General features: G+C 41.4%; 1 protein-coding gene across 1 annotated transcript in view; it reads left to right on the forward strand.

Moving 5' to 3' along the window:
* Positions 1–875: 875 nt before the first annotated feature.
* The window catches only part of fzd6.S (frizzled class receptor 6 S homeolog), a gene marked incomplete at its 3' end in the record, with an annotated part of 30,040 nt that continues 7,908 nt past the window's right edge, over positions 876–23,007 (forward strand). The window contains 3 exon segments of the mRNA NM_001094713.1: positions 876–1,094; positions 7,743–8,192; positions 22,612–22,808. Of these exon segments, the coding sequence (NP_001088182.2) occupies positions 7,956–8,192; positions 22,612–22,808 (434 nt within the window). The 5' untranslated portion in view covers positions 876–1,094; positions 7,743–7,955.

A 23,007-nucleotide genomic window follows, 5' to 3' on the forward strand; every position in this document is an offset into this window, starting at 1 on the left:
CCGACATGACGCCTGCGATTTTACGCAGCGCGTCGGATCGTGGCGGAATTGGATTAGCCATGTAGTCCTGCCCTAAGTGCCAGGAATTCCAGGTTTCCTACTGCAAACTGCGTAAATAGGCTTTGGTTTTCTTTTCTTTTTCTTTATCGTCCACTGGATTATTTATTGTTGTATTATTAATTTTTGTATTCTATAAATTTTTTCATATATTCACATTGTTACTATTCGGTTTGATAAGTGATCAGAAACGTGTTGATTATTCGAACATTTTTTATTTCATGTTTGAGCTCTTTTTGAGCGCACTTATGTGTTACTTGTTATATGATTTCGTGCCTGCGGGAAAGTAGCTGTCGCGTCGTTCTCTTCTTGCTGTTCAGTGTGAAACGTCCAATAAAATATTTGAAACACAACAGTTTATTTGAAATGTTGAGCACAATTAAGTCTGATTTGCAGCAAAATGCATCCACAATGTGAGTAGAGTTGCCACCTGGCTGGTATTTTACTGCCTGGCCGGTAAAAATGATGGCTGATTCTAATGTTATTAATAGGAAAAGAAGATAAATATATAGGAAGGCCGGTATTTTTTTCCAAAAAAGGTGGCAACCCTAATTGTGCGGCATCTGGCTCTACTGAATGCAACTCCTCCCAGGCTTGGTCGGCTGCTAGTGGGAAGTGACCCAAACAAATCCCATTATGAGCTATGATTGCTCAGGTTTGCCTCTCCATATCCCCATTCATTCTTTTCTTGCTGCAGTCAGTCCCAGCCGAACAAGGGTTAATTAGGGCAGCCGCTGTTTTCTTATTAGGAGTAACACACACACACAAAAGCTGTTGGGTTCAGGGGGGTTGTGCTGTGTCACTGTGTGTAGGAGGGGTGGGAGGTTTGGCTTCCAAACTATAGACCAATCAGATTGCACTTGGACTAAGGCAGCAGGGAGTTGCAAACCCGGAGCAGCCCAGTCCCTCCTGTGCCTCCCAGTTGCATTGCTGTGCGAAACAGAAGCAACAGCCTGTGCAATTCCCACAAATAGGAACAAGCAGCCGGAGGATTGTGCAACTACTACACACTCTCAGCCCTGGTCCTGGTGAGCAAAGTGAGCACAGTCTTACACTTTCTATGGGTTGTATAGTTACAGGGGTCCTGCTCTTGTTATTGGTGTATAATAAGTACTGGAGCTGCCATGGTGGGAGGATAATGGAAGATACAAGAGTGGGTGGAATATACACTGGGTGATACTGTGTATCTATAAAGATTTCCTGTAGCCTGGGATGATACTACTCTCTTATTATACTTTCAACTACAATTCCCAGGATGCTCGGTAAATTCACAGCTTGGGACCTATCCTTCTGCCTATATTTCCAGTTTGATCGGCCCTTGGCCCTAGAGGGTGATGATAAATACACAATATACAGTAGATGGTGGGGTCAGGAATGAGAAATCTGACCCAAAACATTGCCCAAAGCAGTTTGTCTCGGGGGGAAATCAATTTGAGCGTACCACTGTCACTCAGAGCTTTGGACGCGTCAACATGGGGCAAATCTGTTGGAGCTTGTCAGGTGCCTGCGGGATCCTTCTGCGCAATAGAGTGAACATTATTTAATAAATATGCCCTAAATATCCAATGCAAGTGAAGAGAGAGCTTGGCTGAACTGTGTTGAACTCACCAATCTGATGGACACAGCAGGGGTCAGAAGGCTTTGCCTAAGGTCACACAGAGCAGACTTGTAGCCGATTTTTCAACTGCAATGGCAAAGTGATAGCATCGTGGTTTTCCATGGATCCATCTCAGTGCCTTCACGGTATAATTGTATATAAAGCAGTGTATTTTACTGAAGAAAAAGTTCTTAGTAGCCATGTGACTGTGTGTCTCTGCTTCCTTTCTGGCAATAGCAACAGCACCAGCATCAGTGTCTCCCAGTGGGCCAAGTTGTCAGTGGGCCCTCATTCTGCTAAACTTTTAGCCGATTTCATGGTCATTCCCTATTTCTATGAGAACAAAGAGGCTAAATAGATGGAATAATAGATTATAATATGTAAAGAAAACAGACTAGGCACTACTACTATAGAGGTTGATTGAGGAGACGAAGAATAATAGTAGTGAGAGTGAGCCCTGGTCTAAGGTTTTATGGTGGGCCCCTGGTCTGAGGTTTTTTGGGTGGGCCCCTGGTGTCCCAGTCTGACCAGCACAGTACTGCTTTATGGCAGGGATTTTTAGATCAGTACTGAGGATCAGAGCCAGTATACCTGACAACATTTTGGAAATAGAAAGAGGGACAAAAAGATTTGGCACATAGAGCTTGGTGAAATATTCTTGACCACACCCCCTAATTACCACATTCATTTTACAAAATTTGGCAAAGTTTGAACACATTTCTTTGGTTTTTATGTGTTATTACAGTTTTGCTAATGATGGTGAATCACACTTTAAGCTGCAAGTCACAGTTTCCCCAAGAGACCTGCTTATCTTAAATTGTTACAATTGCTTTCTTTGCTTATCTTAAATGGTTACAAATGTATCAAAGTACTGAGTGTTCTGGGCTCTCTGCCAAAAGCCAATTAAGTTTTACAAACGTTGCATCTTTTTCTGGCTGTTCAGCAGGAGATCAAAGAGAAAGGAGGGACATTTCAGTAACAATCAGGGACTGTGGGTCGAGCTGTCAAAATCGGGGCTGTCCAGTGAAAAATGGGACAGTTGGGAGCCAGTAAAGGGGTCATGTACCAATGCTACCAGCGCAAATGCTGGAGGAATAAGGGGAACACTATTCTATTACACCTATTCTAGGGCACTGCTAGATGTAAATGAAGCCCACTGCCCCCCAAGACAAACCGAATGATCTATTAGAGTAAGGGCACACCTGGAGATTCGGGGAGATTTAGTCACGACTAATTGCCTTTTCTTTGGGGTGACTAATCTCCCTGAACTGCTTCCCTGTGTCTTCCGTCTGCTTCAATGAAAAAACGTCTGCGCCAATGCACTCGCGGCACTGCGATTTCTTCACGAGTAAACTTCGGGCGACTTCGGAAAATCGAAGCACCACGACGGCATTGGTGAAGCCATTTTTTCATTGAAGCAGACGGAAGACACGGAGAAGCAGTTCGGGTAGATTAGTCGCCCCAAAGAACAGGCAATCAGTCGCCGGGTGACTAAATCTCCCCGAATCTCCAGGTGTGCCCTTACCCTAAGGCTATAGCCACACAAAGCCGAAATGAGTCTGCTGAAATCCGCAGGCCGATTTCATTCCCTACCACGGGCAGTAGCCTTCTCCTTCTTTCACATCCAGAATCATTGTGTCTGCTCCAGCGCTGACATACTCGGTGGATTTTGATGAGAAATTCTCACGTTTCTTCGCCGAAATCCGTTGAGTGTATTAGCACCGAACCATTGAACGTTTACACTATGCCACATTGTTCAAGCTGCAATAAAAATGCAGTATCATTCAGAAAAATTGGCGATGACTGTATGTAAATTCAGCATTCCTTTTAATATCTCTGTTAATCAATAATCACTAATAGCATAGTGTGCCAGATGCATCAGTTGCCTGTGTGACCAATATAGCAGCTATCATCTAGGCCCAAGCCTTACTGCATACTCTGTGGGGGCTCAGTATTATAAATGTGGATTATTTATGTGCATGTTTATTTGTTCATTTCAGTGGGAACTGCCCATAGTATGGAAACAGTGCTCTCCAATAGCCTATGGCATTTTCATCACTGCTTGCAACTTTTTAAAGGAGAACTAAATCCTAACTAAAGAAGTAGCTAGAAATGTTGTACATTATGTTTTGTGCTTCTGTACCAGCCCAAGGCAACCACAGCCCTTTAGCAGTAAAGATCTGTGTCTCCAAAGATGCCCCAGTAGCTCCCCATCTTCTTTTCTGCTGATTCACTGCATATGCTCTGTGCTGATGTCACTTACTGAGCTTAGGGACCCACTCACAATATACAGTACACATAGAATAGAAATGTCACAATATAAGGCTGATTAGTAATTAATACAGATAATTACTACATGGCAGCACAGAAACCAGTGCAATTAGCATCAGAATTTAATAATCAGCCCTGTAGCATCAGCTTATATTACAGACCAACCTCATTTTCTGCTGGATAATTAGTGACGACCCCTAAGCTTAGCTTCTCAACAGCTGCTCAGAGCCCACTGAGCATGTGAGTGTCACAGACACTTTCCAAGATGGTGACCCCCTGTGACAAGTCTGAAGTCCTGGATCATTGCTGCTATTGACAAGCTGAAACTTTAGCCTCGTGCAATAAGATCAGTATATAAAATATGCCATTTTTAGATATATTCATTTTTAGGGTTTAGTTTTTCTTCAATATGTGTTAGGAAAGACAGTAGCAGTAACCCTAGTGGGGTACCAGAGGGCAGTGGCAGTAGGGAGGAGAAGTCAGGAACGTTTGATAGGAATTCTAGGTGAGTTGGTGTTGGCCAAGCTCCTGTAGCCTTTCAGTGGCTGAAGTGCAACGGCAGAGGGCTGCAAGGTTACTAAACACTTGTTTTATCTCTAGTATCTCTTGCACATGGGTGTAACCTGCTCTTATTCACAAAGATAAGCCACAATTGTCCAGCACAGAGTCACACGACTGACCCCTAAGGCCAACTTAGAGTTTATTCTCGGCTCTTCTGTATTGACTGTCTAGCCACCTATCCGAAAACACCTGTCTATGGCACTTATTCCTACTCGTTCTCAAGCCTCGGGAATCTGCAAACTGGCACACTCCTGCTATTGCTGAACTACAGCCCCCAACATCCTCCAGTTATGGTGTTGTTAGTTCAGTGTCTACATGTCTCACACCTTTCACTTGTGGTAAACCAGGAAAATATAGTTATAGGGTCTATTATCCAGATTATTTGGGACCTGGGGTTTTCCAGATCTCCTTATTTAGAGTACCATGCCTTACGCTTAATTAATAGCAGGATGCATTCCCCATTTATTTTGTCTCTATTTTGTATCACACTGATAGACTCTGTATATTTTCATTGAATGGGGTTCTGATGTTAGACTAAAAAGTGGTTTGGGGAAGTGTATGTCATGGTACCTGGCACATAAGGTGTATTCTCACCCAAGAAGCATCCAAACCTGGAAAACTTAAAAAATGGTTATTCACCTTTAAAATAGCTTTTAGTATAAAAAGTAACTAGTGATTTTCTGAGACAATTTGCATTTGGTTTTGACTTTTTATTATTTGTAGTTTTTGATATTTAGCTTTTTAGTCAGCAGCTCTCCAGTTTGCAGTTTCAGCAATCTGGTTGCTAGGGTCCAAATTCCCATAGCAACCATGCATTGGTTTGAATAAGAGACTGGAATATGAATAGGAGAGGGGCTGAATAGAAAGATGAGTAATAAAAAGTAGCAATAACAATAATATAATAAATTTGTAGCCCTACAGAGCATTTGATTTTTTTAGATGGGGTTAGTGACCCCTATTTGAAAGCAGGAAAGAGTCGGAAGATAAATGCAAATAGTTCAAAAATGATAAAAACGAAAAAGTGAAAGCCAATGGAAAAGTTGCTTAGAATTGGCTATTCTATAACATATCTATTGGTCGCCTCGTTTTTGCGGCGACCAATCTCCCCAAACGCCTTCCCTGAAAATGCGCCAGCTAAAATAATAAAAAAACCGCCGGCGCTAATCACACGCGGCGATTCGTTTTCCGAAGTTGCCCCACGAGGCGCATATTCAGGGAAGGAGTTTGGGGAGATTGGTCGCTCCAAAAACTAGGCGATTAGTCGCAAGGCGACCAAATCTCCCCAAAACGCCCTGTGTGTCCTAACCCTAAAAGTTAGCTTAAAGGAGAACCAACCCTTTAAAGGAAGCTTCATTTTACTGGTGTATTTTGACTAGTGAAAATAACTCGAAATCCACTGCTGACATGTAGTGTGTAATAAAATTAAGTTTATTTTCCAGAATTTTTGTGCTTCGTCTTTGGCTAAAAAACACCATTGGAGAATATGCTCTGTGTGTCATGAGCCTATTGCGGGGATTCGACAGTAGATATATTATTGGCATTATAGCTCACCCCTCGCCAGGCTTTTTCAGGCGACTGTTGAAAAGCGCATCGCCTCGTGTGGTTAGCACAGGCGTTTTTACATAGGCGCCCATACAAAACTGTCGCCTGCGCCGGTTGCGGCGACTGGCGCGGCGCTTTGTCGCCGCGACCGCAAACGCGTGGCTATCTCCCCGTGTGGACTAGCCCTTACAACCAGACAAAATCCTTTATCTGAAAGGCATGTCTGTTCCTGGAAAGGCTTTGTTTAACTATGAGATTCAATCAGATAAGGGCACTGGCTGAGACACAACAAACAAACCCACTGAATCTTAGAAAAACATTTATTACAATGAAATGTATAAAACGAGTTAATTAGGGGACAACAGTTTAAACAACATAGAATTGGGGATGCCATGCTAGTTTTCTTGTCGGAAAACACACTTGTTATAATGACAGTTTCAATCTGATGGGGGGCATGGGATCCTTGGCCCAGAAACACAACTGGGTTGGGCAGTCAGTTTACTTACTACTAAGCTGCCGACATTTCTCTGTACATAGTTTTATAGTTACATAGTTACATATAGTTACATAGTTACAGTTACATAGTTAGATCAGGTTGAAAAAACTCTATCAAGTTCAACCCCTCCAAATGAAAACCCAGCATCCATACACACACTGACCCCTCCGTAAACTAAATATACTCATACACTAACTATAGAGTTTAGTATCACAATAGCCTTTGATATTCTGTCTGTCGAAGAAATCATCCAAGTCATTCTTATAGTCATTAACTGAATCAGCATCACAACATCACCCGGCAGTGCATTCCACAACCTCACTGTCCTGACTGTGAAGAACCCCCTACGTTGCTTCAAATGAAAGTTCTTTTCTTCTAGTCTAAAGGGGAGGCCTCTGGTAGGTGATTCTCTTTATGGGTAAAAAGGTCCCCTGCTATTTGTCTATAATGTCCTCTAATGTACTTGTAAAGTCTAATCATGTCCCCTCGCAAGCGCCTTTTTTCCAGAGAAAACAACCTCAACCTTGACAGTCTCCCCTCATAATTTAACTCGTCCCTCCCTCTAACCAGTTTAGTTGCACTTAGTCTCTGCACTCTCTCCAGCTCATTTATATCCCTCTTAAGGACTGGAGTCCAAAACTGCACTGCATACTCCAGATGAGGCCTCACCAGGGACCTATAAAGAGGCAGAATTATGTTTTTATCCCTTGAGTTAATGTCCTTTTTTATGCAAGACAGAACTTTATTTGCTTTAGTAGCCACAGAATGACACTGCCCAGAATTAGACAACGTGTTATCTACAAAGACCCCTAGATCCTTCTCATTTAAGGAAACTCCCAACACACTGCCATTTAGTGTATAACTTGCATTTATATTATTTTTGCCAAAGCGCATAACCTGCATTTATCAACATTGAACCTCATTTTCCAGTTTGCTGCCCAGTTTTCCAGTTTAGACAAATCACTGTGCAAAGTGGCAGCATCCTGCATGGAACCTATAGTTCTGCACAATTTAGTCTCATCTGCAAAAATAGAAACAGTCCTTTCAATGCCCACCTCCAGCTCATTAATAAACATAATTTGATTTCTGACCTGCAGTAAGTCATGGGCTGGGACCTCCTCTGTATTCTTGTTTAGAATTTTGGAGAAATATAAATACTTTTTTCATTGTGTAACACAGAATATCATTTCCTACAATCTCATTTTTTCATATTAACAGGATGTCTGCTAAACATAAACTCCATGAGTTTCCACTGGATGACACCATACATTCACTCTGGGGCTCCACCATTGGTCCATACTGATGTCCTGAGATGCCTATTCCTATGAATGGATATTAGTCATAACTAATTCACTCTGGGGCTCCACCATTGGTCCATACTGAGATGCCTATTCCTACGAATGGAACACTCCTGTTCTAGCTGCTGACACCATGGATCTGATGGGCTGTTACCTCCATGCACCGAGTATCTGCTGTACAAAGATGGCAGTCGGATTGGGAATGAAGGTGCTACTTGTGACACTGCTACTGCCACTTGTGCAAAGTCACAGCCTGTTCACGTGTGAACCTATCACCGTACCCAGATGCACAGGCATGAACTATAACATGACGTTCTTTCCAAATCTCATGGAACACTATGACCAAGATATTGCAGCACTGAGGATGGAAGTGAGTATTTTCCTCTCTAACTCAATATACTCTGACCTGATTCAGTGAATTAGTATTATTGTAAATTAGAGTTTTCCAACCAAGCAAGCCCATGGGCCACATCTGATCTGCAGATCTATAGTCTGACAGTTTAATATTGCTCACTCTCCAGACCACACTGGGAAAGGGGGCAGATTGTGATAAGCCTGGACCACTTCGCCAGGAGCAAATGCGCTACGACTATGCTAATTCAATAATATGCGAAGTAGCGCACTGGGCCCCAAACATTGGTGATTGGCGAGCATTTCATAGCGAAGACGCGCTAATTCACCAGTGATCTTGCGCTTAGGTCAATATGCTTATGGCGGTTAATTTAAAGTTGTATGGACGTCTTTATTGGTGCAAATGATTGAAGTTACCACTTTTTCTTACAAATGTCCAGGGAACCTTAATAAAGACAAGAGAGTTAATATAATGCCCTACACATGAGCCCACTGTAAAATTAATGTTCCATATGTTATGAAATGTCTGGAGAAAACCGGTTACCCAAAAAAAGTGTAAGTTAGGACTTTTGCAGCCAATTCTGCATAAAAAAAGGAAAAGTCGCTGGCGTTTTTTGAACCTTAATACATTTTTGGCACACAAGGTATGATGTATGTGACAGAAGATTGAGGAAGATCTAGCTGCTTTATAGCACTTCACCTGGTCTGTGTTGGCGAAGTCAACTCTAGCGGAAGAGGTAACGTTCAGTAAAATCCACACTTTAGTGAATTTGAGTAGCACCCGGTCTGGTTCGCAAACGAATTGTCGCTTGCGCCTGTTAGTGAATTGGTGATGTCCATGTGGGTGGCAACGATAGCGAATTGTCGCTAGCATTAGCCACTTTGCTTTTTAGTAAATCTGCCCCAATGAGTGTAGGGGCATGGGATGGAATCTACAGTAACACAGAGAGAGAATGGTACAAGTTAGAGCAGAGGGGCAAAGGCACAGAAGATAAAGAATGAAAAAGTTGGTTGTTACCACATTAAACCATTCATTTTAGCTTAAGAATATTTGTGCACTGCTTCCAGTACAGGTATAGGATCTGTTTTCTGGAAACCGGTTATCCAGAAAGCTCAGAATTATGGAAAGGCCATCTCCCATTATAATAACATAATTACGATTTTTAAAAAAACATTTCCTTATTTCTAATTGTAATGAAACAGTACTGTGTACTTCTTCCCAACTAAGATATAATTAATCCCGATCGAAAGCAAAACCAACCTATTGGGTTTAATTGATGTTTTAGTAGTACCTTTTAGAAGGTATGGAGATCTAAATTACAGAAAGATCCCTTATCCGGAAAACCCCAGGTTCCGAGCCTTCTGGATAGCAGGTCCCATACCTGTACCAGGTCTCACACCGTATATTATATTCTGTGGAGCAGAGACAGATGTTTGTATTTGCCTCATATTTTGTAGTTTAACTCTTGGAATGCAAGCAAACTTACTGCATCTGGGGGTGGCCTGTATAATCTACAGCAGGTACTTGAGAGGCAGTGCAGATGTGGCAGAGGAGGTTACATTGAAATGCAGATTTTTAGGGTTAAACGTTTGCTAAAATCATGATCTATCTCTACATTAAGTTGGCCAAACATAGGAACACCTCATGCATTTTTCATCCTTCTCTAGATCAATATATAAACTAACTGACCCCAATCACATAAACATTGTGAAGATCTTGTTTGAGCAGATTGTTACTTGATTTAACCATCCAACAGATCCAGGTCATAGGCGAAGTCAAAGTGCTCTTTATCATTTTGCCCCTGTGCCAACAAATTGTATCACCTGGGCAGTCCCATTGGGAGAGAACCACACATGTGCGGATGTGATCCTTATCCAGTGAAGTCCAAATGCATTTCTGGATGATATGATGATATCTGGATGGGAGGATGTAGTTTTGGCACTATACAGGACTGACATGTTCAGGAATAGCCAAATAAGTGACCACTTTGACCTGCACTTGCTTGCTAGATGCATGGCCGGATTTACATAGTGGGCACCCCTAGGCCCACTGCCGTTCATCGCCCCTGTCCCCTCCCCTTTATCCGAGCAAATTGTGATCATCAATAGGGATTGGCGCATGGGAAATTTAAAAAATGATTGTATCTCCAGCTCATCCCCAGTGTTTTTGAACCAATGTGGGTGTGGTTGGGCAGCATGCCGCCCCCCTAATATCCTGCCACCCTAGGCCTGGGCCTAAGTGGCCTTTCCACAAATCCGGGCCTGGCTAGATGTCTCCTTTTTTAGCCTCATTATAGATTATAATATAAACGCATGGATCAGTTTGGCTTCCCATGACTTTTAGTTTAGTAACTGTGAGGCTCTTGGAATATTTGGCTGCTCAGACTGGAGCTTTGTTCAGTAAAATACAAGACGAAACATCGCTCTGAATCTGGCACTGAGCCATGGAAGCAATGGTATTTTCACCCCGGGACTCACAGGTTTCATCAAGCTCTAATTTTCGGAGAGACCCTATCAGATGTCAGGCGAAACACCAGAATGGAAATACCTGTATCTGAAATATCAGAGGGGCCTGTAACACCCTCATAAGGACAGAGATACACACGAGGAAACTTCGATCGACTTCAGAAAACGAAGCACTCCGAGTGCCATCCCGCTGGCGATTTACATTATAGCCGGCAGGAGGCAGTTCGGGGAGATTAGCCACCCCGAAGAAGAGGCGATTTATCGCCGGGCAACTAAATCTCCCCTAATTTGAGCATGTCTATGCCCTTAATGGTTCCACACTAATTGGTTTGTGACAGTGAAGGCAAGATGGATTCTTTTCCACACAAAAACATTTACACGTCTGTGCCAAAATCACACACAAATCTGAAGTTAAAGGGAATGTAAACCCAAAAATAATACCTTTTTCAAGACAATGGGGCTCATTTATAAACTTTGTGCAACACAGGATGATTCACACAGTGGATATATTTGACCTGCGCATGGTTATACTGTATTTATAAAGCTGGATAACGGTGGCGTGTTTAATGTGCAGAAAGAATTGTGAATTTCTTTCGCATTGTGAATGTCCAGAAGAGCTTTTTAACTATGACAAAAACACATTTTTGTAATTTTTTATGCAAATATTTATGCACATACTTACTCCACAACTTTGGTGGCGGAGAAAATATGCGCAAAACAGTGTTGCAAATTGTGAATTTAAATTGCTGTGAAAGCTATTTTTGCTCACAACAGCCTCGCACAGTGACTGCACTCACACAAATCATCATCTCATTTGCAAAAATTTGTTCTCAATGCAATCTGCAAAAAACGGAAAAACAACGAGCACAGCAGAGCAATATTTCAGTGTTCAGAAAAAACCATGGGCAATTCAACCCTTTGTAAATAAATATGCACTTTATAAATCACCCCCAATGTCATTTAATATTTAAGGGGTTGTTCACCTTCAAACAACTAGTTGTTTTCAGATAGATCACCAGAAATAATGACTTTTTCCAATTACTTGCCATTTTCTATATGTCACCGTTTCTCTAATATAGAAGTGTAAAGTGTTATTTTCACCTTCTAAAGCAGCTCTGGGAGGGGGGGTCGCCGACCCTGTAAACTGTCCTAAATTGATACATTTAGTTGATACATTTTTTAGCTTTGTCCCTGCTGAGCAGAATCTCTGGATTTCATTACAGGCAGCTGTTAGAATTGATACAATAGTTGCTAATACTCCAGAGATGCTGCTAAGAAATGGATCAACTAATTGTTGCAAAATTGTAACAGCTCAGAACCTGCACCTGAATTACTGAGCTGTCAGACTCAAACACCTGAGATACAATTTTAAACTGAGATTTTGGAAAAACTGTAAAAAATAAATAATAGAAAGTAATTTAAAAAAGTCTTTATTTCCGGGGAACAATCTGAAAACAACTGAACTGAAACAAGTGTTTGGATGGTGAACAACCCCTAACTAAAACCATGTTATTTTTTTCCTGCCACTTTCTGCACTGCTGGTTCTGTTTCTTGAATGTAATAATGTAGCAAAATCAGCTTTGCATGCTTCCCTGCAGGTCTGATAATGCAGTCAGCTTCTGATGCACATTTAAAAGGTCACAATGTCAAATGTCACAGGTCAGAGGATAGAAAGAGACAGACAGATACTGTACTGTAGCGGGTCAGGTACCCACGGGTTACCCGCAAAAATCTGCGGTACCCTACAGGTTGTGGGTAGAAGTTCTGGGTAGAGACGTGTGTCTCTGCTGGGTTTGTGGGTAATGGGTCGGGCCGCGGGTCTTCTCAATAGCGATTTTTACTCCTTTTTTCTGATCACGCCTACTTCAGATGATGTTACTTCCGGTTAACAATGACAGCACTTCCTGATTCTTGATGGTCAGCGGGTCGCGGGTCCAGGTTGCGGATACTTGCGGGTTGGGTAGCAGGTCCAAGCGGATAAGAATGCAGGTTGTGGGTCTGGGTTGCAGTTTGCAGGTTGCGGGTACGAATATGGGTTCCAAAAAATGGACCTGCGCAGGAATCTACTTTACTGTTTTCAGTAGCAATCATTTTAACAAATAACTTGAAAATGTGTTATGAACAGGGGCGTAATTATAGAGGAAGCAGACCCTAAAGCTGCTGGGGGGCCAAGGCGGTATAGGGTCCCCCATGAGGCCCTAATTTGTATACAATTTCAATAAATATTGGTAAAACAGGTCAATATCTAGAAATTTTCGGGGCCTGAAAAATGATTTTCTGCGGGGCTAATGTCTAGTTATGCCACTGGTTATGAATGTATTTTGGAAAGTGGCACAGAATTATATTTGCTTTCGTTAGGTAACATTTATTTTTGGGTTGGCGTCCATTTTAAAAGCCAGTCCCAGGTCACTGAGTTATAACCCAGGACCGGTCCATTTCTTATTTAATATCATCATCATCATCATCATTTATTTATATAGCGCTGTCAAGATACGCAGTGCTTTAAATATTGACCAGCAGTAAACAGATATGGTCATATTACTGGGGAAAATAACACAAAGTGATGCAAGTATGTAGCTAGTATCTTTTAGGATTTAATGTAAGAAACTAATTTTTGTTCATAACTCTACTTTTTTAAACATAACATTATTTGAGGCCCAGATTATTATGGTGATTGTGGGGCGGCTGCAAGCCACCAAGTCATTCAAGGGGGCTGTGTCATGTTAACACCCTGTGTAAAGTGTAATTAGGAATTATTATTATTATTCTATACAAAGAATGGTTAATGATTGACATCAGTGCTGATCAATGCACTACAAGGAGCTACAAAGGAGCATGTTTGGCTCTGCAGGGATGTGTTTATTCAGTGTCAGCTTAAACAAAAAAAAAAGAGGGCTCCCTGTATTTTGAACTTTATGACTTGTACATGGCCACGGCTAAACAAGAGTCTTAAGCAGGGCTGATATTAGAAATTATGGGGCCCCGTACAAGAACATTTTCAGGGCCCCCTGGGCCCAGCCTACCCCATCCCCCAAACCCACCCCAGATCCCGCCCACTCCAAACCACAGTTAAAAGACCACACAGACATCAAAAATTGGTACTACGGCCCCCTTTCAATTAAAAAACAAGATTGGGGCCCCAGAGAATATTTTTTTTAAAAAACATTGGCGCCAGGGCCCGCCTTACAAATTAAAAAAAAAATTGGGGCACCAAAGAATATTTTTTTAAAACAACATAGGTGGCAGGGGCCTATAGAATATTAAAGTAATACATTGGTGGCCAGGGGATTAAATTTTTTTTTTTTAAAAAAAAACACAAATTGGTGTTCAGTAGAATTGAACTCGTGGCTTCAGGACTTCAACTTCGGCTCCTTTCGTGACTTTTCCGTCTTTTCGCCGCTTCAGGACTTCAATTACGTCTGTTTTTGGGACTTTGGCTTCGGCTGTTTTCATGGTTTCGGGTCTTTTCACCACTTCGGGACTTCGGCTGTTCAACTTTTCGTCAGTTCGGGACTTCGGAAGGGCGATTTTTACTTTGAATCGTTTGAGTCGAAGTCGAAGGTCGTAGTAGCCTATTCGTTGGTCGAAGTACTCAAAAAAAATACTTCGAAATTCAAAGTTTTTTTCTTTCGAATCCTTCACTCGAGCTTAGTAAATGTGCCCCTAAATGTTAAGGTGAACTACCCTTTTAAATAATATATTATTAAATCAATACATTTTACAGGAAAGGGGGATTTGTTCTATGTGCTGCCAGCTGCAGGAGCTTAAATCTATATATTTGCGCTTATATTTGTGTGAATGGGCAACACTTCTTGCCTCTGCAAGGTATTCTCCATAGCTATAGAATTCTACTCGCAGTATTCACAAATAGACTTTGCTCTTCTTAGTGGAGAAGGCACTGCTTTGAATAAATGCAAATACCTGAACAAAGAAGTCCAATTATATGTGTGTGTGTGTATATATATATATATATATATGAGAGTTCATGTGGGCAGCACTCTGCTCTTTCAGTGTGAACTAGGGTGCAAGGTAATAAAATTAGATAAAGGAAAAATGACTAGTGATAGGCGAATTTATATGCCAGGCATGAATTCACAGCAAATTCCCACGATTCGGCGCTGGCGAATAAGTTTGCGAAACCGCCACGAAAATTTGGCATTTTTGCCGGCAAATGTCCAAAAAACGGCCGCCGGCGTCAAAAACGAGACGCCAGCGCCGTTCCACAAATTTTTCGCCGTTTCGCGGGCCATCACTAAAAATTACCAGCAACACCGAGATATTTCGTCTATAATCAAACGTGTATTGAAAAAAATCATGTAAAGCCGCATGTAAGGACTTTACATGTGATTTTTTCAATACATTTTTGATTAGGAATTCAAACGGGCAGCACTCCATAAAATAAAAGCCTTTATTTTTCACATGCAGGGCAACAGCAGAGCAACGTTTCGAGCCGCCTGGCTCTTTATTTAACATTTTTGATTCACAAAATATCTCGGTGTTGCTGGTCATTTTCCTATATATATACATATATATATATATATATATATATATATATATATATATATATATATATATATATATATATATATATATATATATATATATATATATAGCAAAATAATTAAAAGCTGGGTGAATAAAGATATACATGATAAAAGGGTTCAACTTTTATTTGCAAGGCAGGTCCCTAAATTTACTTTCCAGTCCCTACACAAAGAGAGTCAAGTTAAACTTCAACCCAGCCCCGACCCTTCAGGCCTGGCATGAACTAAGGCAGAGTGACGGATCTGTGGGTCCTGCGAGGGCAGAACATATGTGATTCCAAGCAGCGTCTGTTCAGGAATGCACCAGTGTTTGTTCATCACAAAGCCTTCCCAAGCTTTCTGCATTTCTATAGTGACTCATTGTACTCCCTTTGTGCCTCCTTCAAGGTTTCTCTAGTAACCCCTTCTTTCATTGCAGCCTGATTAAGTTTCCATAATGTAGCATTAGTTTCTGATCACAAGAGCTTCATAAAAACAGCCTCCTTAAAGGGAATATAAACCCCAAAATTTCAATTTTAAATATTTAAATTTAAAAAATAAATATTTGTTTCCACCAGAAAATTCAAAACCGTCTGAACTCCAAAGTTTCTTGTTTACTCTTCTCCAAAAATGAAGGCGAGTAAGTATTGTAGCAAGTTTTTCACAACCAGAAATTTGCACAGGTAGAACTATTTTTAGCGAAAAAAAACATTATTTTCAGGAGCAAGAAAGCTCACAAGAAACAATAGTATTAGAATATTCACAAAATTATATTATAGATGCTGAGCTCAGCAAATTTCACTACCACTACGCTAATTCACTAAAATCCGAAGTTGCGTCTTGGCAGCTGAATTCTGGCAAAGTTTCACTAGTGTTAATTCGTCAGCGAACTTTCTATAGCGTTCAATTCTGCCTAGAGAAACTTCGTTAGTACACTTACACTTGGGTCAATTTGAATAGGGTGGGTACATATAGGTTATATATATGTCTTTATTAGAGATATTGGTGCAATGCTTGAAGTGGCCACTTATTATTATAAAATGTCCAAGGAAGCAAAATAAAGACAAAAGAGATCCTCTAATGTCCTAGACATGAGCCCACCCTAAAACAAATGCGGCATGCCCCTCAAATGGTAAAAAAAGTGTAATAGCTACAACAATCCCGCTTTAAAATGTGAAAAAACGCCAGCGTTTTTTTTAATTTTTACGACTTTTCGGCATACAGGATTTGAAATCACTGACATAAGATTGAGGAGGATGAAGCTTCATCTTATCAATTCACCAGGTCTAAGCTGGCAAAGGAAACTCTGGTGAAAGGGCGAAAAACTGCGCTAATGACGATCTCTTTCACTAGTGAATTGTCTTCTACGCCTGTTAGTAAATTGGCAATGTTCCTGCAGATGGGGTTTCTGCGAATTTTTGCTAGCGAAGGCCACGTGGATTTCCCCTGTTTTTTACAGTCTTCACCCTGGCCCCTAATGTGTAGAATACTAAAAAACACTGGAAAAAGAATCTTTAAAAGAAACAATACAGAACCAAAGAATCTAATCAGCTTTTATGGCATGTAATACAAGTTATATATGGATCATATACAGTATCTATATTATTATTATTATTAGAACCCTATTATATTGTTATGCCAGAAGCACATTTTACAAGTTCATGCAGTTTTTCACCTTCTCAGTATTTAAGGTTTTTCAGGGTTATAAAAGTCGTTTCTCAGAAGATTGGTTTCAGGCTGGCTGGTAATAATGTAACTCATACCAAAGAGCTACCTGAAGCAACAGTGTTCTGTGGGATGCCTGTAATCAGCATGCTATTAGGTTACTTGCAGAACCAGTCGGACGTGTGTATGCAGAGCATTGCGAGTACTTACTTGTGGCTATAAAATTCGAATATTTTTCATTAGCTGCAACTGTTGGCAAACAGGTTTCAGAAATCTGGGCAGGTTGTGAGGGCCCTGTCTGTGTCCTTCAGCGACTACTCCCAAAAAAAATCTCATTAGGTTCCTGCATAGATGAAAATGTATTAGACTCACTATTATATTTGTGCAGGTGCCTACCAGTCTGACTGATGGATATCAGCTGCCAAATCCCAAGGAACCGCAGCAGATTTAGTTACCAGGGAATGCCACCCAAATAATAAAAGAAATAACATTTTTGGATAAAGAAAGACATCGGTGTAACGTACTAGTCAGTTGGAACCTTTAGAGACAGTGGGTACACTCAGATGGACAGGGCACCCCTGAGGATTCCGGTGTTCACTTACACCCCTTTGGGGCCTCGGGCTTTCTGCTGCGCAACCTACAAAGAGTGGTGCAAAATAGTAACAAGTCCAAAATGAGGTACCGGCAAAGATTAGACTAAAAGTTCAGGGCAGGCAGCAGGAATCGGAGTCGAAAAGTCAGGCAGGAGTCAAAAAACACGAATTTAAACACAGTTTAAACGCTTTGGTAGGATCTGTAAACAGAAGCCAGCTTGGGCACTGTCAAAATGGAGAATTTGGCTTTTAAAGAGTATTTGGTGGCAAAAATTCGTATTCGGCGCAAAAAGATGACATCATGACACTCGACATCAAGTGTCAGCGTCATCGTGCGCACCCAAAGAAGAGACGCGCTGGGAGGTAAGGGACGGAGGAAATCTCCCGGCACGTACAATTGGTATTCTAAGCCACTTTCCAATCTACATTTCTTAAATATTTTTTTAATCATTTTAAAGTCAGGACCAGCAGTGGAGGGAACATCTAGGGACAAGCAAATATGGCTTTGCATAACATGGCTGTTGTTTTTTTTTTAAATTCTGCTCCACTGGGGACTGGTTTGGGAGAGTGGGAGATTTTTGCAGCTGTTTGAATCTCCTGGCCAGTCCCCAGTGTAGATATGACCAGTGAGGGACATTCCACATGTAAAATTTGGTGCCTTAGGGTTGGTCCTTTGTGGCCTTCCCACAAACCCAGGCCTGAGTGAAACTTCCCTTTGTAGAAGAATGAAACCATTATCAGTATAACATGTACCTCGATCTGCTGGCTCCTAATTACTCTAAGAGGAGTCTATTGTATCAAGGTGTGTCATTTTGGTTTATGGCTCTTACACACGGGCGGTTTTATCTGTGCTCCCCTGCGTTGCGCTTTCTTCCGTTCAGCCGCATCGGAGTGCAGGAGTAGACACATTCAATTATTGTCAAGGGGGCTGTACTCACACAGACGCATGTAAGTGCCAAACGCAGGTAGGATGCAGCATGTTGCAATTCACCTGCGTTTGGCGCATACACGCGTCTATTCCTGCGTTACCCTGCAGCTGAATGGAAGAAAACGCAACGCAGGGGAGCGCAGAAAGAATCGGCCGTATGTAAGAGCCCTTAGAGAAGTATTGTCAAAAGGGAAAGTCTTGCTTTAATCCCATGATAGATACAATTAGAAAAATCCTAATATAGAGCTGTGCTATTTCCCTCTGGCAAACTGTGGGAAGCTCTATTTTGACTCTTTGATGAATTTACCACCCAGTGTCGGCAAAAGGAATGCAGGGCTGCAAGCTGGAAGCAGGACTTAAGGTGGCCATACACAGGCAGATAAAAGCTGCCAACAGACCGTGTCGGCAGCTTATTGGCCCGTGTATGGGGCCCCCCGACGGGCTTCACCGATCGAGATCTGGCCGAAAGTCGGCCAGATCTCGATCGGATGGGACAAAAAATCCCGTCGGATCGCGCCCGCATCTATTCATTGATGCGGTCCTGTGATCCGATCGCCCATTACTATTCGTTAGGATCCAATCGTTGGGCCCTAGGGCCCACGACCGGATCAGCCCAATATTGCCCAGCTCAAGGTGGGCATATCGGGGAGAGATCCGCTCATTTGGCGACATCGCCGAACGAGCGGATCTCTCCGTGTATGGCCACCTTTAGAAGGCAGGTGTCTCTGCAAAGAGATGAAGTACAGGTGAAAGTGCATTCCATAGAGGTGATTTATTCTCTAGGAATTCTGCTTTCCTGCTAATCACAACTAAATGTCCTTTCTATAGGCCCTCAGTCTTCACTGTCCTATTACCCATCCAGGCAGTGGTTTTGCAAGATGAATCAGAGAGAGTCTGAAGATAAGATTGATCAAATATAATAACTCTGTATACTCTGTACAAGTATGGCAACTGTTATTCAGAATGTTCAGGACCTTGGGGTTTCCTTATAAGAGGTCTTTCTGTAATCTGGATCTCCGTACGGTATGTCTACTAAAAAATTAATTGAAATATTAATCAAACCCAATAAGACTGAAGGATTAATTATATCTTAGTTTGGATCAGGTACAGGACACCGTTTTATTATTACAGAGAAAAAGTAATTTTTTGCTTATCAAAATTGTTACAAAAGTATCTTATCTGCTGCTATGGCTGTTCTGGGCTCTCTGCCAAAAGCCAATTAAGTTAGAAACGTTGTTTCTTTTTCTGGCTGTTCATGCAACAGTGCATTTGCTCTGAAACTGTGCCAAAAGGTGCAATGCATTTTCTATTCTATTCCGTGCGATTTTAGATATCTAAAATACATGAAAGTGGGAAAATGATAAATTACATTTGGGCAGGCTCATTTTGAGTATTTATTCTACATTGGTGCTAAATCCATTTAATGGACTCTCCCTGCTTGACAAATATTTCACAGGGAACAGAGCTGCAGGCAATATAATGTATGGTATAGTTATATAGGATCTTATTCTATAAGTTCAGCATTTGGATATCTGAGTCCAAACATGTGCCAATGGGCTCTGTCGGTGGATCTGCTGTGGCACATTTAGTTATAAGAAATGCTTGTTTTTGAGCCCAACAAATGGACTAATGGATGTCGAATTTGAAGAAGAATTTATTAGGCTAGCTGAAGAAATAATTAGGCTAGAAATTTTACACCTTATTGGCTCTTTTATTGATAGAGGAGCAGGGAGTATATTGCATCAGCACTAGTGTTGGGCGAATTTATTCACCAGGCGCAAATTTGCGCTGAATTCACACGATTCGCAAAACCGCTGCGAAAATTCGCAAAACCGCTGCGAAAATTCGCCGGTATAAAAAAAATGGACGCTGGCGTCCGTTTTTTGGACAAAAAAAATGAGACGCCGGCGCTCCAAATTCGCCCATCACTAATCAGCACTTCTGGCTGCAGGTCAAACATAATGGCTTACATCCCCACCATGAAAGGGGTAATTCACCTATAAATTTAATCTTAGTATGTTATAGAATTGCTAATTCTTAGCAACTTTAATTATTTGCCTTCTTCTTCTGATTTCATGAGGAGTCACGGACCCCCATCTAAAAATAAATGCTTTGTGTATCTACAAAGTTATTATTATTACTTCTTTTTATTACTCCTCTTTCTATTCAGTTTCTTATTCAAATCAGTGCATGGCTTCTAGGGTAATTTTGACCCTAGCAACCAGATTGCTGAAACTGCAAACTGGAGAGCTGCCAGATATAAAGCTAAATAGCAAAAAACACAAATAATATAATAAAAGATGAAAATCATACAATTTCTAGGTGAACATCCTCTTGAATGCAGTGCAGCCTGGGTTCGGGGTGTTGCTGTACCAATATCAGTTGGTATCACATTGTGCCTTGCATGGGGAACTTTGTATGAATGTCTGTATAGGCACAGAATGTTCTTTTATACATAAGACAGTTATCTGTTGGCTGCAGTTTTCTCTTTGTACTGAAGAAAGGGGTTTGAATGCTGTGTGTTTTGTACATTGATGTTTCCTTTAGTTACTGCTGGGTTTTCTCATGGGATTTTAGAAGCTCAGTAGAGTAAGTGGCCCAATGAAAGACTTTCTGTTCTGCATAGTATAAGCTAATTTCAGGATAAGACTTTTTAGTAGGGGTTATTAATCTATATTGGCTGTCATTAGGGTTGCCAGCTGGCTGGGATTTTACTGGCCTGGCCGGTAAAAATGATGGTTGATCCCAATGTTATGAATAGGGAAAAATATATAGGATGGCCGGTATTTTTTTCCATAAAAGGTGGCAACCCTAGGAAAACCGGCAGCTGGCTTCTTTTCATGCTCCTTACTGGAGATCCGTTCTATCGCATTTAGGCATTTGCATTCAGCATAACCAAACGCTTGATTTTTGAGGCAAAAGAACTACTCCAGTATTATCACCTCCTGCTGAAAAGATGAACAGTAGAGACAAAAGCCACTTGCTTAAGCAATGGGTCAATATGGAAGCTGAGCTGCTTCTGGTGGGTCTCCATCTAATAACTGGACACCATTACAGTTTTGAATTGAAAGACCTTTCATTTTAAGATAATTGACCGTTAAAATAATAAGTGGGTGATTGCCCACGGCACTCGAACTACAATATAAGTGACTAAGAGCATGTGAAATTGAAGAAGTAGTTTATTATGAAGTACAGGGGCCCTTTTGGGGTGTGTCAGTGGCACAGTTTGTGAGGGGGCAGGGTGGCTTCTGCAGGTCAGAGACCTCTGTAAATGATGCATCCAAACAGCAGAGGATGTTTACCATATGTGGGAGAAAAATCAAAGCCAAAGTGGGAGAAGTTAAAATGAGCGTATAGTGAGCCGGATTTCACCTGGTTAGTTCCGGTCCATTAGTTTGAATTATAGTTTGCAGGTGAGCTTCAGAAGGAGCCTGTTTTTATGCTGAGACTCAAAAAACTGGCAGTAGTAACGGAGGTGGCTGTCGGTGTCTAAAATGGCAAAATGGCTAAGCTTCATGTACCCCTGGCTATTTAGATACCGTGCAGAGGTGTTCAGGGGTTTATCAAGATTGTGTCAGTCCTTCTCAGCAAACACCATTACATTTCCAATGTTCCACACAATCCCAATGATCATTTTTTTTCCAGGCAAACAAACTTTAGTTGGGCGTGTAACCAATTAGTGGCCGTTTCCATAGGCAGGTTTGTAACTGGTCATATCTAAAGTATTATTTGGGAAGGTGGGAATATGTACTATTTATAATTATGTTATTATCTTCTCAATGTGAAAATTTAATTTGGCAGATTTTTTCTAATTGCATGTGGTATGCAAGGTTCACACCAGGGTTTTATTGGCAGTTTATTCCAGGAATTAACAGATGCCTTTCTAACAAAGCAATTGATACAAGGCTGCTGGACTTCCATGTTTCATTGTTGTGATTCAGGCAGGGGTCGGCACACAGGATATTTCACCTCTCATTTCCATTGTGTTGTTTTGCCTCCCCCTGGGTGAGTTGAAAAGGAGTTAATGGGAGTGACAGTTTCAGTTTTATGGGCTTTGTTCTCTCTCTACCCTCGGTAACTGTTGCTATGACTTGTGAGTGCAATGCTTTTGTCTTGCCTGTGGGCACATTTCTTACCTTGTAAAACCTCCAAAAACATATAATCTGTTTTGAGAAATTTCCAGTGATTGATGCAATGGTTTATTAACAAAAAGTGACACTTGATATGCCCTAATAACATCTGTTTCTATCCTTCTGTTCTCAGCCTTTCCTTCCACTCCTGAATCTCCACTGTTCCCCTGAGGTCCACATGTTTTTGTGCCGGGCCTTCGTTCCTGAGTGCACGGAACCCAAACATATAACAATGCCTTGTAGGAGCCTCTGTGAACGAGTCCATTCAGACTGTAAGAACCTCATTGAAACCTTTGGTATTACTTGGCCCGCAGAGCTGGAATGTGACAGGTAAAGCCTCTATCCGATGCAATCCAATCCAATTATATGTGTATCAATAAATTGCTTCATGCAGTCACTAGGCTGTATGAGCCATTTCCAAAATGCATAGGTCATGTGGCCATGCACAAAAAAACAATTAGTCTAGATCAGTGGTCCCCAACCAGTGGCTCATGAACAACATGTTGCTCTCCAACCCTTTGGATGTTGC

Source organism: Xenopus laevis, chromosome 6S, assembly GCF_017654675.1.
Source record: "Xenopus laevis strain J_2021 chromosome 6S, Xenopus_laevis_v10.1, whole genome shotgun sequence".
NCBI classification, from domain to species: domain Eukaryota; kingdom Metazoa; phylum Chordata; class Amphibia; order Anura; family Pipidae; genus Xenopus; species Xenopus laevis.